The sequence below is a fragment of the Triticum urartu genome, chromosome 1A, assembly GCF_056163025.1.
Source record: "Triticum urartu cultivar PI428250 chromosome 1A, HENAU_Tu73, whole genome shotgun sequence".
Lineage (NCBI taxonomy): Eukaryota > Viridiplantae > Streptophyta > Magnoliopsida > Poales > Poaceae > Triticum > Triticum urartu.
The window spans coordinates 548132630-548152095 of NC_141873.1; the positions used below are offsets into that span (position 1 = coordinate 548132630).

The 19466-nt window shown below is 47.6% G+C and overlaps 1 protein-coding gene across 1 annotated transcript; it reads left to right on the top strand.

The window, feature by feature from the left end:
- The first annotated feature begins 16817 nt into the window (after positions 1 to 16817).
- On the top strand, positions 16818 to 17243 carry LOC147992527 (uncharacterized). Its single transcript, XM_087539052.1, has one exon. It carries the CDS (start codon positions 16818 to 16820, stop codon positions 17241 to 17243), a length of 426 nt encoding a protein of 141 aa, XP_087395178.1.
- Positions 17244 to 19466: the final 2223 nt, after the last annotated feature.

Sequence of the window (19466 nt, forward strand, 5' to 3'; positions counted from 1 at the left end):
GCTTCCTCGAGCTCATGGAGACAGACCTGTACCTCAAGGTCGGCGGCGACATCGTCTTCTCAGCAGATTCTCTGGGCGTGCGTTGCCTCTTCCGCTCCCACTGCAACACAAGGAGGGTCTTGGGGCTGCTCCATCATCGACCTCGGTAGTTGCTGGGCATGTGGGCGTGTAGGCCTACCAGGAGACGGCGGCGTCAGGACATCGGTGTTGGAGCAGGAGGCAGCGAAGGGAATGGGGATTCTGGGGAGGGTGGAGCCGATCCACCGGATGGAGGAGAGAAGCGACTCCGATCACTGGCGGCTGGGTACGAAAAAACCCGGAGTGGGGGTCGGGCGTGGGGTGAGACATCCGTGGGGCTTTCGAACGGAAGGACGGCGGCGGCGGGACGAGACTTGCCTGCTCCCCCAACATGCTCCCATCCGTGCTCCCGCATAGGTGGGATGATTTAATTGGAACAAGATAAGGCCCGACCCCACCTCCTTAAAATCAGGGGGGGAATGATTAAATTAGAAAGAAAAAGACAGCCGTAGGATGGAGTGGGAGCACAGATGGGAGCATGGCGAGGGAGCAGGCAAGCCGGATCCGCGGCGGCGTGCGCACGAGCAGGGGACCCTCGCTCGGGACTCCGGAGTTGGTGGGCTGTTTGTTTTTCCTTTGAGGAGGCTGCATCGGTTTTCTTTAGCGTGGATGCATCGTTAATTTGGTAGAAAGAAAATTGCAAGCGGCAAGCGAGGAAGTTTCCTTCTCTTTCCTTTTATCGTGCACGATCTTTTTCCTTTTACTGTACGTGAATAGAGGTGAGACCGATCGAGCGTACGAAATGAAACGACTACCGGCCGACCATCACAACCGCAGACTGGGTAGAGATTATTTGTTTTTTGAAAATCTGTTATTTGTTTCCTAAAACAAATTGCATTAATGAAAGGATCAGTTGATTTAGATAAATTGGAAAAATTAGATCCGTGATCTTTTGTATGTTAGGAAAGTGCTGATTTGCAATAAAAGAGTAAAGAAACAAATAAACCGATAGATAAGAAACCAGTATGGTAAGGTGATTGGTGGTGGGACAAAGAAAAACCAGACGAAAGTGATGGGACTATTCAACCAACTCGTAAACCGATGAAGTGGGGGAGGGGACGAAAAAAAATCTACAAAAAAACCAGCGAAGGTGGGACGAAAAAAAACATGGTAGGTGGGACGAAAATTGACCGGCGGAGACTACCAACTGCTTCATTAGGAGTAGAGATTGGTTGTTATCAAGGAAAGTTAAAAATTTAGGAAAGTTAGAATTTTGAACTGATTTCTATGCAAATGGGGTTTTATTGTTTGGTAACGTAATATCAGTACCTGCCCGTTTGTAACGTGTCTGATTAGGAAATTTTGCAAATGTTAAGAAACTATTTATTAGGAAGAAAGTTTGTGACGTGTCTGTTATTTATTTCCTAAAACAAATTTCACTAACGAGAGAAATCGATTGATTTAGATAAGTTAGGAAAGTTAAATTAAAATATATCATTTGTTTCCTGAAAAATTATTATTTGTTTCCTAAGACAAATTGAACCAATAAAAGGAATAGATTGATTTGCATAATTTAAGAAAGTTAGATCCGTGATTTGTTATACCTTAGAAAAGTTCTGGTTGTAATAAAGAGTGGAGAGAAAAATAAACCGATGGACCAGAGTGGGAGGAGAGACGAAAAAACCAGCAAAAATAAACCAGCGCAAATAAACCAGTGCAAATAAACCGTGCAGACGATTCACCAACTGCTCCATTAAGAATAAAGATATTTGGGCCGGCTCATATGTAATTTACGTACATTCTAGTTTTGGAAACCTTCTAGAGGATTTCCAGCCGGCTGTTACTGGTTTTGGGAACCCTTCAAAAGGTTCCTGAACCATTTTTTAATTTCTAAATAATCTCTGCTTTCTATTTTTCGTTTTTTTTTGTTTTTTCTCGTTTTCCCTTTTTCGTTTTTTCTCGTTTTTCTTTTTTCTGTTTCCCTTTTTGTTTTGTCTTTTCTTTATAATTTCTTTCAATTTCATTTTTCAAGTTTCTTCTTTTTCGCCAAATGTTCTGTATTTTTAAAAAGTTTGGGTTTCTTGAAATTTGTTCATTTTTACAGATTTTGTTAATGTATTCAAATTTTGTTCAGAAATTCCAAACAGATTGAGTATTTAAAAATTTGTTCACTTCTTTAAAAAATCTAAAATTCAAAAAAGCTCCAAATTTCTAAAAATCTTTGCATTTTTAAATTTGTTTACAAATTCAGAAAAAATCACCGATTTCATAAAATTTTCCTGTTTAAAAAATTGTTCACAACTCAAAAAACCCATGTTTCCAATATTTGTCCACAAATTGTAAAAATGTTCCGAAAATTACATAAAATGTCCGTATTTTGCCAAAATTATTCATTATCATTTTTAAAGTAAAATGTTCATGTTTTCATAGTTTGTTCACAATTCAAAAAATCATGTTTTCATAATTTGTTCACAATTTGAAATAAAATTGGGAGAATTTCATTAAATATTCACGTTTTGAAAAAATATTCATATTTCGGAAATTGTTAGAGTTTGTCAATTTTGCTCCTTTTTTTTAAATGTTCGCATTTTAAGAAAGTTGTTCATAGTTTCAAAAAATGTTTTCATTTTTGATTTTGTGCCTTTTTACAAAAAAAATTGAGATTCCCAAAAAATGTTCGAAGTTTGTGAGAAATTTTTGAAAATGTTAGTTTTTGTAAATATATTTACCATTGTGAAAAAGAAAACCACGTTCGAGATTTCAAAAAAAAAATTATTTTCTTTCACCACCTATAGTTTTTATAAACTGAGCTAGCATTTTAGACAAACAAGTCTATGGCCACAGTGGCTAGGGATGATGGTTCACTTACTTGGGGTCGTGTCTTCCATCCCACACACGGACGTTTTTTTAGAGAGCTGTTCATTGTATTATAACCGTTGCCGTTCGTTGTTAACCACTAGACTCAGCTCTTCGCACTGCCTAGCTGTGCGTTCGCGTTTGCCGTTGGTCGCTGGTTCGATTCCCACATACAATTTGCCGCAATAAGCGGCGTATAGGAGGTCCCCTCCTATGCAGCGCTGCAGGCGGCAGCACCTCTAGCTGGCGCTCACAGCCGCCTGCTTGTGGGCCGGCCCATGTGGCGAGCGCTCCTTCATTGATCGCCGCCTGGTCGGTCGCTCGAGCGTTGTTTCACCTGTTGCTCAAAAACACTGAGCGTTGTTTCACCTCCATTGAATTTTTAAAAATAAAAAAATAAAAAGGTAAAAAATCAAGAAATAAAAAATGTTTATGATTTTGAAAAGGTTCATCGAATTTTAAAAAATTCATCAAAATAAAAAAGGAGTTCATCGATTCTAAAAAAAGTTCATCCATTTCGAAAAAAAGTTCATCGATATTGAAAAAAGTTCAGAGGATTTGAAGAAAAAATTTCATGAATTTTGAAAAAGGTTCATTAGATTTGAAAAAAGTTCATGAATTTTTTAAAAAATTCGTCAGTTTTGATATAAGTTCATCGATTTTTTAAAAAGGTTCACTATATTGTTCAAAAATTTCATTGATTTTGAAAAAAGTTCATTCAAGTTGGGAAAAGGTCATCAATTTTGAAAAAAAAACATTGACTGGAAAAAGATCATTACTTTAAGTAAAGAAAAAAAGAAACAAGAAAAAAGCATGGAATATGTAAGGGGGCATTTCCTATACATAGAAATATATAACATGAAGTAGGTATTCATAAAACGACGAGGTGGCGGTAGTGGTCAATGTGCCTCACTTGGAAGGAAGAGGTCTCAGGTTTGATCCTTGTCAATTGCACTTGTCGCACACTTTTTTGAGTCTTAAAATAGAAGAAAAAACGTAGAATGAGTCGGCCCAGCGCCGGGGGGCGGGGGGGGGGGGGGGGGGGGGGCTGAAGCGCGAAATGGGATCCACCGTGCAACTGCTCTCGATCGTACATGCCAAGATACGGGGTAGTTCTTCAGTTCTGCATGTATGCTATGTATGCACGCTACATGCTCTTTTAGGGCACGGTCTTTGTCATTGGTGTGTGTGGGGGTGGGGGAGGGGGCTATTCGGGCTCATCGGGCACTGGTTAGTACTATTATATATATAATTAAAGAACAAAATAATGTGTTGTGTACGATTTCCGAAAGAAAGTGTGTCGTCTTGCTCAAAATTGCTAAAAGATGTGTTTCTCAAAAAGTAACTTCTTTTGCATAAGGTCCCAGACTTGTGCAGGTGGCTTAGTGATCCGAACCTAGAAATATGCGAAGCTTCAACTGTCAGTTGGCAAAGCTGGATCCAACGGCCACCATCGATAGCAGAGATGCAACCGTGGAGCACGGAGCTGGAATCGGCTCCAACCGTGGAGCACATAGCTGGAATCGGCGATTGGAGAAGCTGCAACCAAGGATCACGGAGCTGGAACCGTCGATTGGGCAGAAGTTGTAGCAATGAAGCACGGAGCTCGAATCGGCGAATGGAGAAGCTGCAACAGTGGATCGAAGGAGCTGGAATCGGAGATTTTGGAGAAGCTACAACCAGTTGTGGCTGAAAGCGACCCTTCGACGACGAAAACCTAGAACCATGCTGCATGGAGCTGCAACCGACAAATGGGGAGCCACAATCGACGATTTTAGGGGAAGGGGATTTGCAAAGGTGGACTGTTGTGGGCGAGGCGGTGAGGGACAGAGCGCCATTGCTGTGGACACAGGCGACCAGCGCGTGGGCCGCGACGGACGGCGCCAGAGAGGCTGCCCAAAGGGAGATGTCCTGTTGCGCCCGGGTCCAAAGAACTGGGGAGTGCCTGCGTTCGCGCCACGTGTTCACGTAGGGGAAGGGAGAAAGGAAGGGAAAAAACGCAGACGAGATAAAACAATGCATCCACCGACCGAGGAGACGAACAATCTGGCGCTTGGGCCGGTCGGTTGGGCGCCGGCCAAAATATAATGCATACATTCATCAATGTTCTATATAATGCATACATTCATCAATGTTCTCTCGTCGCAAAGTACGGGCACTAACCTATCCTAGAAAAACTAACGGTAGGGACGGGGGTTGATCTAGAAAATGCCAGTGTCATGTGATTGAAGACAAACTCAGTTACTGTTCTCTACTCGAGTGTCCAACTCTCATCTTGGGCAGAAGCCCTGAATACGTACTAGATTCAAAATTAACAATACCGTAACACGAGGACAGTACCATCCATTCTTGATCGATCCTACGCCCCGTGCTTGACCAGCTCTGTACTTTCGCCCGCCCCTCACTGCACGCACGCCACGAAATCATCTCGCGATTGCTGCGCTGATGACACTTGACGCCTCATCTTTGAACGAGTCTCCTTGGTCCGCCTCCGTGTCTCATCTGCTCTGCCACTTCGTCTTCCCCCCCTTGGCGCCTCCATCGCTATATAAATCACACACGCAGAAGTGTCACTCAGAAATCGAAACACAAGACACGAACGTCGCGGCCACCTCCTCCTCACTCCATAGAAGTCGACCTTGGTTGCGCAAACATGGGCAACGCCCTGCCGCTGCCACGCATGTGCAAGGAAACCAGGGTGATGGACGCCACCCTCGCCGGAGCAGCCAAGATGGTGAAGAGGAGAGAGCGGCCCGCGGCGGCCAAGGACGTCGTCGAGGAGAAGGAGGTGGCGTGGCCGGAGTGCCGCGTCGAGGACGGCGGGGTGCGGTTGAAGGTGCTGATGACGAGGAAGGAGGCGGCGGAGTTCATGGCGAGGCTGGAGGAGCAGGCCGCCGCGGAGAGTGAATCCAGGACGGGGGAGGGCCTCGCCGGCGGCGTGATGAGCCCGCCGTGCGAGGTTGCGTGGAGGCCCCGTCTCGCAACCATACCGGAGACGCACTAGCTTCCTCTATGTCGGCCTCTCCGCGCATGGCTTGACTTGACCACGTCGGCCGTTTTGTACGTGCTGACGTTGGCTAGTAGCTGTACAGATATTCAGATACTAGCGCTAGATATTCGGATGCTCAGATCATGTACGTGGTTGTTCCTCTTGTTTTCTGTAAGATTATCCCTGGCCAAACACTTTTGTTAGGACTTGACAGTGGAACATAAATTTGTTTTACATGTTTGTTGATGGTCAGTGTTGCCTGAAATTAAAATGGGCGTCGGCCAATCTCGTTGAAGAAGGGGTGAGGCAGTGAATCGGACGCAGCGTGTCCGTCGAGGGTGAGGCAAGACCGAGTCGGAGATAAGGACAATGTGTCAAACCACGGTGTCGCGAGAGGCAAAGGCTTGACGGCAAAGTTTATAATAGCCGGCTGTAGCCCTGCTATATCGACTTGAACAAGGTGCCCTTAAATAATATTTATGTGCAATTTTCTAATAAAGTTCAAAATAGTGCGGCTATAGCTCACGAACGGGTGCCATTATTTGACATAGCCCGCAACGAGTGTCGACGTAGGGACGGTTACCCCGTTGTATCAGATCACGTTGCGTCAATGAAAAATGCAGACATCTCGCCGTTGTATCAGTGCACGTTGCGTCGATGAAAAATCAGTACACGTTGGCTATGGCATACATTGTGGATGCTCTAACTACGTCAGTTCCGTGTCACGACGACGTACGGTGCGTACGTGTACACAGGACACTCTCGCCGTTGCCATCATGGGTGGACTCCGGGGATCGAGACAGTAACTGCTATGTCAAACCAATATACTCTTGAGTTCGTGAGTTCGACCCCTCCGAGCCATATACTCTTGGTCGTGTCCTGCCACCATAACTGCCAAACCAATCGCCATGTTGCAGACCCGTTCCAAGGTACCTAGCTAGCTACACGCGCATAAACAAAATGTTCTCCGTCCATGACATGACAGGTTCAGACTTTTTGATGACCTATAGATGGCCCTTTAACTACTGAGTGCTGATGAAACAAAATCGGACCTAGAATCACAGGCTTGGGTGCTGCAGTTTAAAGTTTACACTAAACATCATCATAATTTTAATCAATAGTATGAAAATGGCAACAACTTGATGAATATTTAGTGTTAAGTATATAATAATTTTTTTTACAATTTCGGAGGGGGTGTGCCATGGCACGCACGGCACCCCTGCTAGATCTGCCACTAAACAAAATGTTCTCCATCAATGACAGGACAAGAAAAGGTCGACTCCCACCCCGTGACCCCCGCGTCGCCTCCCTTGGCGGCAGCAGGGGAACCATAGCCTGCGCCGCCGCGGCCCCCCCACACTTCGCCCCCACCTCCTCGCTGGCATCAGAGGAGTGGTCAGCGAAGCCGCGTCGGCTCCTAGGAAGATGGTGGCGGGGCACCTCCGCTGTCCTACCTCTGTGCCCCCCCCCCTCCCCCACCACCACCACCACACACCTCCCGTCGGCTCCCGTCACCCCTCGGCGCCGGTGCGCATCCATTGGCTTCCCTCTCCCCGGCCCTTGCCCGCCCCTTCCCTTCGGGCTCCGGTTGCTCCTCCATTCGTCGGCGCGTCCTCACCCTCCCGCCATACTCTCGCACCAGGTACGAGGCCGCTGCCAGCACCCATGTAGTTCAAATTTTGGTTTGTTGTTGCATGTACATGTAGTTTAAATTTAAATTACGGTCAATAAATGGCTAGAAACTCACTTAATGTCTTAAAAAGGCTAAATAAACCCTGAAAATTTTAAATTTTAACATAACATTTGTATTCTTGAATGGTAACAGTAAAAAAGTATTGCATACAATTCAAGTACTATTTGTTGTATCCAATATTAGTCATCAATAAAAAAATTCAACTACATCACACACAATTTCTTATAGGAATCGTTTGCGATGAAAATTCATGGGTCTATTTATGTTTATGCCAGAAGTCTCGTCGGCTTGGTCTAGCTCAAGTGTCGCTCACCCTCAATCCCCATTCCCCAACCCATCTTTTTGTAAATTGTTGTATGGTTGCTGCCTCTGCCCCGAGCATTTCCGCATCCGCCGACAGGGCAGCTGCAGCAGCCGAGACGGCTGCAGCATGCAGCTTTTGCATCGGCGGCCGCAAAAGCCGAGAACGCTCGAGTAGCCGTCCAGGGGCTTCCACGAACTGAAAAAGAAGAAAAGGAAGAAAAAAAAAGTAATCCTAGTTGGTTAGTGCGATTCTTGCTGAACGAAGAGGTCAGTTCGATTCACCTCGATCTCCTTCGTGGCTTCGTTTTAATGTGTTTAAGGAGTTGTACCTCCGATCTTCTATTCTAAACCAATACCGTAACGACGACAGCAGCGTCATCCATGCTTGATCGACCCGACGGTCCGTGCTTGACCAGCGCTATTTTTTTCCCCGGCCCTCACTGCACGCAAGCCACGAAATCATCTAGCGATTGCTGTGCTGGTGACACTTGGCCACTGATGACTGATGAACCGAATGCCATCTTTCACCTTTGAACAGGTCTCCTTGGTCCGCCTCCTCTGCTAGTTGGTCTCCCCACGCCTCGGCGCCTCGATCGATCCCTGTATAATAACACACGCAGAAGTGTAACTCAGAACTCTAAACAGACGAACGGCGCCACCGCCTCCTCCTCACTCTCTCCATGGTTGGTTGCGCAAACATGGGCAACGTCCTGCCGCTGCCAGGCGCGTGCAGGGAAACCAGGGTGGTGGACGCCACAGTCGCCAGTGCCAGGAGGGTGAAGAGGAAGGAGCGGCCGGCGGCGGCCAAGGACGTCGTCGAGGAGAAGGAGGTGGCGTGGCCGGAGTGCCGCGTGGAGGACGGCGGGGTGCGGTTGAAGGTGCTGATGACGAGGAAGGAAGCGGCGGAGTTCATGGCGAGGCTGGAAGAGCAGGCCGACGCGGGGAGTAAATCCAGGACGGCGGAGATCCTCGCCGGCGGCGACATCATGAGCCCGTGCGGGGTTGCGTGGAGGTCTCATCTCGCGACCATACCGGAGGCCTACTAGCTTCCGCTATCCCTGGCCGAGCCGGCCGCCTCTCCACGTCGGACGTTTTGTACGTAGTGACGCAGCTGTACATTTTCGGAATACTAGAACCAAATGTATGCTCGTAACTTTCAGATCGATCATGTACGTGGTTGTCCCATCTGTTTTCTGTATGACTGGCCAAGCACCTTTTTTTTTAGGAAATTGACAGTGAAAGCATAATTTTGTTTTTCACGGTTGCTAGTGGCCAGTTGCCTGAAATTAGAACCCGGGTTGGTCGATTTTGGCCAAGAAGAGGGCGAGGTAGTAATAAGTCAGCTGTAGTGTCTCCGTCAAGGGCCTAACCATGGTGTCGCCGGTGGAGACGAGAAAGAGGGTTGACGAGTTTAGATGCAGGGGGTGGATACCGGTGCGGAGGAGGGATGTGTAGAGGAATGGTCGGGATGGCGGCGGCGGCTTGAGTAGGCGGGCGTGAATGCACAACATCTCCCACGAGTTACAATGGATAACAGTTCCACAGGTGGGAAAGGAAGCATTACCAATGCAAGGAAGACACGAGAAGAATCAGCTATTCGACTTATCCAAATTACAAATTCAGTCAGTTTGCATATAGCTATTGTAAAAATGCTTATGCAGATGATTATAAATAGCCAGCCCCTTTGGTTCTCGTGCGCACCTCCCAACTCCCAACTGGAGTGTTGCTTTTCCAGCAAAAAAAAGTGTACTGTTACCCCATTGTATCAGTACATGCTGCGTCGCGAATCAACCTGTGATTGAGTTGGTTAGGTGGACAGTGGTATTTTCAGCCCACTAGGGTTTATCCTGATGCTCGCATTATTCCTGAATTTATTTCAGGATTTCTGGCGATGCGCTTTCAGTGGGAGGAGACGTTCCCGTCGACGACGAGGCGCCTACGGTGACTTCGTAAATCTCAAGATGATATGCCGGCTCAGTCTCTCGAAGATGCTCATAGGGGTAGGATGTGCGTGTGTGCGTTCATAGGGATGAGTGTATGCGCGTGTATATGAGCGCTTGTGTCTGTACCGATGCTTAAAAAAATACACGCTGCGTCGGTGGAAAATGCAGGCATTTTTACTACGTCAGTTTCGTGTCACGACGACGTACGGTGCGTACGTGTACACATAGGACGCTCTCGGCGCTGCCACGATGGGTGGACTTCGGAGACCAAGATCGTAACATATGCCACCTTGAGTTGGACCTCTCCTGGCTATATATTCTTGGTCGTCGTCGTCATTTGCCACTGCAACGGTCAAACAAATCACCGTGTTGCCGATCAGTTCAGAATTCCAAGGCAGCTTAGCTAGCTAGACGCGCATAAACATATCTCCATCTATGACGTGACAGGTTCATACTTGTGATGGCCTATATATATATATGGAACCCAGGGGTCGGTGGGGGCGATTACGGGGCTCCCCTTTGCCGCCCGAAGCCTTCCACTAGGGACTCTGGTGTCGCTGTGGCGACGCAACCGCGCGTGAAGGACCTCGCCATATGGGATCAGATGAGGAGGCTGGCGCCAGAGGCTGGACACGCTGAGAAGCAGGCCGGCATGAACCAGCACGCTGAGGACCCGGAAGAGTTTAGGGAAGGCAAGGACACGGAGGAAGAGGCGGATCTTGTGGAGGTTGATCTTGAGGAAGAGGGGGTGCTCCGGTAACCGGCTCATCCATGGACGGTGATCATGCTGGTCTACTCCCTGGATCGACCAACACCCAGAGCTCTTTTTGACAATGTTGTTGATGGCTGGAAGTTGAAGGAGAACTTTGACTATTCATACCATGGAGATAACAGGTACCTCGTCCACTTTGGATGTGAAGCCGATATGACAAGGATTCTGCGGGGAGGACCGTGGCAATATAAACACGATCCACTCATCATTGAAGCCTATGATGAGATGAGGAAAGTCTCTGACTACGTTCTTGACCGTATCAGAATCTGGGTGCGGATCCTGGATGTGCCAACCAACTGGAGAACCAAGAAAATTGTGAAAGCTCTGTGTGCGAACTTGGGCACGTTTTTACAAGCTGAACTTGATGAGAACAGGGGTAATTATGCGCGCGTCAGGGTGGCAATGCCAGTGTATAAGCCGCTAGAGACGTCGGTGGCGATGAACGCTCGAGTTAAAGAGCAGCGTACCAAGGTTGAATTTGAAATTCAGTATGAGAAACTACCTGACTTCTGCTACACCTGTGGTTACCTTGGCCATGTGGAGAAGTCATGCGGCAGGAAGGTTAAAGGGGGTGCACCAACGGGGAAGTTCAGTGGCAAACTCCGATGCTCTCCGCCTCGTCCCTTCACAAGGCAAGCTGGCACAGTCCGGGCGAAGTCCAATCCAACAGCTTACCGCGGCCTAGATTTCTCGGCAGGAAGTAGCACCTCTTCTGGACGGGGACGAGGGGGCCGTGGGGCTCACCGAGAGGCAGACCAGGCGCGCTCATACAAGACGCGGGAAGAACACAAGAGTGGCAACCCGGCCATTGATCAGATGCTAGCAGAACAAATGCAAAATTTGTCGGGAAGTGACAAGTTTGAACCGGGTGTGCAGAAATCTGCAGATGAGATTAGTGGGGGCGTCCACACGCACATTCAGAACATGCACTCTCAACCCACAAGATCTGACATCATACCAGCACTACGTGACCTGTCAAACGAGGTACGTATGGCTAATGCAGAGCTCTCCGATGCTACAACACTAGGGAAGCGGAATGCGGGAGAGGAGGTGTCATCTGCGGCTGGTGAGGAACAAGGAGACAAAACCATGGTGCTCTATACTAAACCGACTGCTATGGCAGATCATGTCTTTCCAGGTACGCCGAAGAAGCGGAGAACTTCAGAGACGCTGGAGGGGCAGCAGTCTCAAGTGCATGGTGAAGTACGTGACCAGGACAGGATGGAGGTGTCCAACCCATTGGAGGCAGTCGGCCCAGGGGCCGCCGACGAACTGACGAGGCCGGAGGAGCCTCGTCAGGAGCAATGAATATCCTAAGTTGGAACTGCCGGGGGGTGGGAACCCTCTGACAGTTCGTGATCTTGTGAGTCTTGTACAGCCTCATTCCCCTAGCACTGTTTTTCTTTGTGAAACTAGACAGTCGAATAATAAAATGAAGAGGTACCGCTCTCGGTTAGGCTTAAGTGGTTTTGATGCGTCAGATAGTGATGGTCTTAGTGGTGGTTTGGCTTTGTATTGGCATGAGTCTCTGAGTCTTGATGTAAAAACTATTAATAAAAGATATATTGATGCGTACGTGACGACGGCGCCGGGGGAGCCACCTTGGCGGCTCACCTGCGTCTACGGCGAACCGCGAATGGAGGACCGACATCGCATGTGGTCCATCCTCCGTGATCTTCACCGCTAATCCGAACTGCCGTGGGTGGTGGTTGGGGACTTCAATGAGGCTATGTGGAGCTTCGAACACTTCTCTGAATCACCGCGGTCGGCAGGTCAGATGATTGACTTTCGTGATGCTCTAGAAGTTTGTGGATTGGGTGATCTTGGTTTTGCAGGGCTGCCCTACACATATGATAATAAACGTGCTGGACGTGCAAACGTCAAGGTCCACCTTGACCGGGCGGTTGCAACTAATGCTTGGCGGGATTTGTTTGAATATGCTAAGGTGGACCACCTCATGGCACCGAGCTCGGATCACCTCCCTATCCTGATCCGGTGCTCGCGAGAGGAACCGATGCAAGCTGCTGGCAGGAGGTTTCGGCAATATGAAGTCATGTGGGAAAGGGAGCCATCGCTCCCATTGGTAATTATGAAAACTTGGACAGACCTGGGTTCTATGCTTAATCTTGGTGATATTTCCTCTGGTTTGGGTAATTTGATGAAGAAGCTGCAGGATTGGAGCCGGAGGAAATTCGGTAATGTCATTAAGGAGATTAACAAGTCTCGATCACGGCTCGAGGAGCTTCTGTACATGAATGCTGATAGGAAGGAAATACGGGAGGCGACAGATAGCCTCAACGAGCTCCTGTACCACGAAGATATGATGTGGATGCAACGATCACGGGTGGCGTGGTTTAAGGAAGGGGACCGCAATACCAAATTCTTTCACAGGAAGGCAAAATGGTGTTGGAAATATGCCCTAGAGGCAATAATAAATTAGTTATTATTATATTTCCTTGTTCATGATAATCGTTTATTATCCATGCTATAATTGTATTGATAGGAAACTCAGATACATGTGTGGATACATAGACAACACCATGTCCCTAGTAAGCCTCTAGTTGACTAGCTCGTTGATCAATAGATGGTTACGGTTTCCTAACCATGGACATTGGATGTCGTTGATAACGGGATCACATCATTAGGAGAATGATGTGATGGACAAGACCCAATCCTAAGCCTAGCACAAAGATCGTGTAGTTCGTATGCTAAAGCTTTTCTAATGTCAAGTATCATTTCCTTAGACCATGAGATTGTGCAACTCCCGGATACCGTAGGAATGCTTTGGGTGTACCAAACGTCACAACGTAACTGGGTGGCTATAAAGGTACATAACAGGTATCTCCGAAAGTGTCTGTTGGGTTGGCACGAATCGAGACTGGGATTTGTCACTCCGTGTAAACGGAGAGGTATCTCTGGGCCCACTCGGTAGGACGTCATCATAATGTGCACAATGTGATCAAGGAGTTGATCACGGGATGATGTGTTACGGAACGAGTAAAGAGACTTGCCGGTAACGAGATTGAACAAGGTATCGGGATACCGACGATCGAATCTCGGGCAAGTATCGTACCGATAGACAAAGGGAATTGTATACGGGATTGATTAAGTCCTTGACATCGTGGTTCATCCGATGAGATCATCGTGGAACATGTGGGAGCCAACATGGGTATCCAGATCCCGCTGTTGGTTATTGACCGGAGAGTCATCTCGGTCATGTCTGCATGTCTCCCGAACCCGTAGGGTCTACACACTTAAGGTTCGGTGACGCTAGGGTTATAGAGATATTAGTATGCGGTAACCCGAAAGTTGTTCGGAGTCCCGGATGAGATCCCGGACGTCACGAGGAGTTCCGGAATGGTCCGGAGGTAAAGAATTATATATAGGAAGTGCTATTTCGGCCATCGGGACAAGTTTCGGGGTCATCGGTATTGTAGCGGGACCACCGGAAGGGTCCTGGGGGTCCACCGGGTGGGTCCACCTGCCCCGGGGGGCCACATGGGCTGTAGGGGGTGTGCCTTGGCCTATATGGGCCAAGGGCACCAGCCCCAAGAGGCCCATGCGCCAAGAGAGAAAAAAAGGGGAGAGTCCTAAAAGGGGAAGGCACCTCCGAGGTGCCTTGGGGAGGATGGACTCCTCCCCCCCTTGGCCGCACCCTTCCTTGGAGGAAGGGTCAAGGGCTGCGCCCCCCCCTCTCCCTTGGCCCTATATATAGTGGGGAAAAGGAGGAGCAAACATACCTAAGGCCTGGCGCCTCCCTCTCCCTCCCGTGACACATCTCCCTCCTCCCGCAGCGCTTAGCGAAGCCCTGTTGGAATCCCGCTACTTCCACCATGCCGTCGTGCTGCTGGATCTCCATCAACCTCTCCCTCCTCCTTGCTGGATCAAGGCGTGGGAGACGTCTCTGTTCCGTACGTGTGTTGAACGCGGAGGTGCCGTCCGTTCGGCGCTAGGATCATCGGTGATTTGAATCACGACGAGTACGACTCCATCAACCCCGTTCTCTTGAACGCTTCCGCGCGCGATCTACAAGGGTATGTAGATCCACTCCTCCCTCGTTGCTAGATGACTCCATAGATAGATCTTGGTGACACGTAGGAAAATTTTGAATTTATGCTACGTTCCCAACAAATGGCGTGCTAGAAGAAACCACATAAAGAAGCTACTTGATGCTTCAGGAACCACCCAGAGTGATCATGAAACTATGGTGGCGATGGTCTCAGATTATTTCTCTGCACTGTTTACTGCGGACGAAACCATTTGTCCGGACCCGGTTATTGATTTAATTAACACTCGTGTTACTGACCGCATGAATGCTAGGTTGTGCGCAGATTTTTCTGACAAGGAGATTGTTGATGCCTTGTTCCAGATTGGCCCCTTGAAGGCATCGGGACCGGATGGATTTCCCGCTCGTTTCTTTCAAAGGAACTAGGAGGTGATGAGGGAGCAAGTCATTGCTGGCGTGAAGGAGTTCTTCCGAACGGGCATTATGCCGGAAGGGGTGAATGACACGGCCATAGTACTTATTCCCAAGGTGGACAGGCCGGAACGAGTGTCTGAGTTCCGGCCCATCAGCTTGTGTAATGTCATCTACAAGGTGGTGGCTAAATGTCTGGTAAAGCGCCTCCGCCCTATTCTTGATGAGATTATTTCGCCAGAGCAGAGTGCCTTCGTACCTGGACGCCTCATAACAAACAACGCTTTAATTGCTTTCGAGTGCTTTCACTACATATAGCAAGAGAAGGACCCTGAAAAAAGTTTTTGCGCTTATAAACTGGATTTGTCTAAAGCATATGACAGGATGGACTGGATCTTCTTGGAGCGAATGATGCAAAAGATGGGTTTCGCTCACCGATGGGTGAACTGGATTATGTCATGCGTCACCTCGGTGAGATACACTGTAAAATTCAATGGTACCCTCTTGGATTCGTTTGCACCGTCTCGTGAGCTACGGCAAGGTGATCCTCTATCCCCGTTCCTATTTTTATTGGTGGCTGATGGTCTTTCTGCTTGTTGAAGAAAGGGGAAGAAAATGGAGACTTTACCCCGCTAAAGGTGTGTCGTAGAGCTCCTGGCGTGTCCCATCTACTTTTTGCAAATGATATTCTACTATTTTTCAAAGCTGAAGAGGAGCAAGCAAGGAATGTGAAGCAGGTTCTGCATGCTTATGAGAGGGCCACTGGCCAGAGTATTAATCCGGCTAAATGTAGCGCCCTGTTTGGTGATGCGTGTCCAAGTGAAGAGTAGCAGAAAGTTCGTGCAGTTCTTCATATTGGAACATATCTGTTTGAGGACAAATACTTGGGGTTACCTACACCAGAGGGCCGCATGTCTCGTGGAAAGTTTCAAAACTTGCAGTCCAGATTGTTGAAGAGAATCATAGCATGGGGTGATACGTTATCCTTGGCTGGAAAGGAAACGATGATCAAAGCCATTGCGCAGGCTATACCAATGTATGTAATGGGGGTGTTTAAGCTACCAATGTCTGTATGTGATGACCTCAATCGTATGGTCCGGAACTTCTGGTGGGGGGCATCGGAAGGGAAGAGGAAGACACATTGGCTGGCATGGCCAAAGATCTTGGCGCACAAAGCTCAGGGCGGGCTGGGCTTCCGCGATTTCCACGCTTTCAACCAGGCCCTCCTTGCCCGGCAGGAGTGGCGATTACTAATTAATCCTAACAGCTTATGTGCGCAGGTCCTCAAGGCGAGGTATTACCCCGAAGGCCGCCTCGAGGATACAGTCTTCTCCGGCAACGCCTCCCCTATGTGGCAGGCCATTCAATATGGCCTTGAGCTTCTCAAGAAGGGCCTCGTCTGGCGTGTAGGGAAGGGCCGTAACATTAGGATTTGGCGAGATCGGTGGATTCCCACGAGCCTTCACGCCAACTTATTACCCAACAGGGTACCTGCCGACTACGACGAGTGGCCGAGCTCTTGCACGAGGACGGTACATGGCGCCTTGACCTGCTCCATCGCTACTTCCACCAGGCAGACGTGGAGGTGATCACCAGCATATGAACCTCGCCCCGCGTTACCGACGACATCATCGCATGGGCTCCGGAGAAGAACGGTATCTTCACCGTTCGCTCCGCTTACTGGTTCGCCACGGACGAGCGCGAACGTCCACTGGCCACCGCCACGAGCAGGGCATCGGATGGTCATCGCGCCATCTGGAAGATCATATGGGGGTGCCCTGCTCCCCCTAAGGTACGCGTGTTTGCTTGGTTTGGTCAAGGGGAAGATGGCGGTCTCCTTGCCACCGCTTGGCACTCGTCCCCCTAAGGTGACTAAGGAGGAGAGATCATGGACCGCGCCACCATTGGGCTGCACTAAGCTGAACACCGACGGTATCTTTGTTGCGGCGACGGGAGCGGCAGGAGGAGGGATGATTCTGCACGATGATCGTGGAGAAATCATCTATACTGCATGTAGAGAGTTGTGCGATAATGCCCTGGGAGCGGAGCTTGCGGCTTGTAAGGAGGGCCTCGAGTTGGCTCTGCAGAGGACCGGTTTGCCTATCACGGTCGAGCTGGATTGCGCGGAGGCTGTGGCGATGATCACAGCAAAGGTGGAGGATCGTTCGGTGCACCGCACCCTCATTCAGGAGATTAGAGATATCGTGGTTGCCGCTGGAAGGGAGATCTCTTTTACTCTTTGTAATTGTTGAGAAAATAAATGTAGTCATGAACTTGCCTCTTACGGGCGAAGGACCCCCCGGACCGCAGTGTGGTTCCACTCGGGGATTGAGTCTGTTGTACATCTGGCCTCCGCTGAGAGGCCACCTTGAGTAATGAGAAATCACTTTTCACCCGCAAAAAAAAAACTACTGCCGATGAAACGCCGACAAATCGGCAACTTAATGACCAGTTCAAATCCATATATTGTAGTTATACATGATGACACGAATTCCTTTAATTTGTTAATGTTGCCAAAGAAGTTTAGACTACTCATAGTGGGAAGTATCATGGAAAATACACAGGAGCTTTCGGGTGCTCCGCACCCCTATACGAAAAATATTCGTAAAAAAATCCCTGAAAATCAAAAAAATCCAAGATTTCGGGATGTCAAGCCTGGTTTCCCAATCTACTTCCGTGTGAAATTTCGTGAAAAAATATCAAAAAACGTATCCGTGGCAAAGGAATTACTGCCTGGAAAAAAATGTACCCAAACAGTGTTTTGCTATACATAGGATTTTTTTGTCTTTTTTGCCGCGAATACATTTTCTGGTATTTTTTTTCACCAAATTTCGGACGGAAGTACATCGGGAACCTACGTTTGATATCCCAAAATCCCAGATTTTTTTCAAATTTCTTGGTATTTTTTTCCTGGTATTGTACGTATAGGGGTGCGGAGCACCCAAGAGCTCTAAATCCTCGTCCGAAGTATCATATAGTACTATCATTAATACTATCTTCATAGTGCATACTATTATCATAGAATAATATCATAAATAATCTTATTTATTGTCATGCATGACACACAATAACATAACATTTATTATGATACTGTATACTGTATTACTCTAACCCTCACTTTTTTCTTTACTTGTCTGCCACGTCAACGTGTTTGTTAGTCCCGAGTGTATGATATCGACTAAAATATCATCACTATGCCTTAGATGTAGCATCATTAACGATACATGGACGTGTACTACTAGTCACTAGTCAGTCCACACGTATCGCCGACGCTACATGACTTGAGAGACGAAGCGACACAATTACAGCGTCTGTTTGCATGGAAATTCCTTGTCTGAATTGTTTGTATCTGCGAGCATATGCTCATTCACACCAACGATTTCCCCGAGTGGTACATATTTTTCTATTATCAGAGTTTAGAACTGCAGGAATTTGATGGCAATGATCTGCTTGATTGTTTACACGGTTAAATCTTTGCACATATCATGGCCCGCCTTGATGTTTACATTTAGTAGACGTGGTCAGATCAATATGTCAAAGAAAACCAAACGTCCCATTTGAGAGGATACTTGACACTTGCGAGTCTAGTTTGCAAACCTGCACTTGGTAGAGCTTCACGTCACGCACGGCCTAGTAAAGAAAGAGTTCCACACCAACCTAAGAATGAAATTTCTTAGGAAATAAGAGTACTTACAAAGTGATATCTTCTTCTCTTGCCCTTTTTTCAGCAAAAAGGAGTGTTTATTCTTGATTTCACGAATGAAACCGTTAAACATTAAAAGGGTCCAGGCACATAGATTATTGTGAACAAAAAAGAAATAATTTTGTTACCGACAACGATCATACCGAGCAATGTAAGAACAAAAATACTGACTATATCAACGCTAAAACGGGCTACGTGAGCACCAATAGGATCATATTATGCCTTCCTTCGAATGAGACCCCGGTGGAGTCCAGATAAAGTCTTACTCCCATACCTTCCTTTGAATGAGACCCCAGCGATGTCCAGAAAAAGTCTTACTCCCATGCCTTCCTTTGAATGAGACCCCGGCAGAGTCCAGAAAAAGTCTTACTTGGAAGGTAGGCTAGAGTAATTGACGGTGCCAAAGTCACACAATGTCCGAAACAAGTGACATCTGTCTTCGAGATCATTGTAAAAGTTTGGGTTTTCTGGTGAGAAGTTCACTAAGCAATACATGTTTTCCAATCTAGATTATACCCTCCGAGTTTACTGTGGCAAGATTCCAAGCCAACAAATAATTTGCTTAGTTACAAGGTTAAATCTTTGTGCGAGCTAGGATCACAAGCCCACTATGGTTTTTTGTTCCATGTGCATTTACACTTACATTATTCGAGGAATCACATAATGATTGTATGCCAATGACTAATTTTCCTAATTACAAGGTTAAATCTACCTAGATATTTTTTTTACAGGAAAACAAACACCCCATTCAAGATTGGGAATCAAGCTTGCA

What these genes read in the sequence shown, in the direction of transcription:
- LOC147992527 (XM_087539052.1), top strand. Translation starts at nt 16,818, where the DNA reads ATGGCGGTCTCCTTGCCACCGCTTGGCACTCGTCCCCCTAAGGTGACT.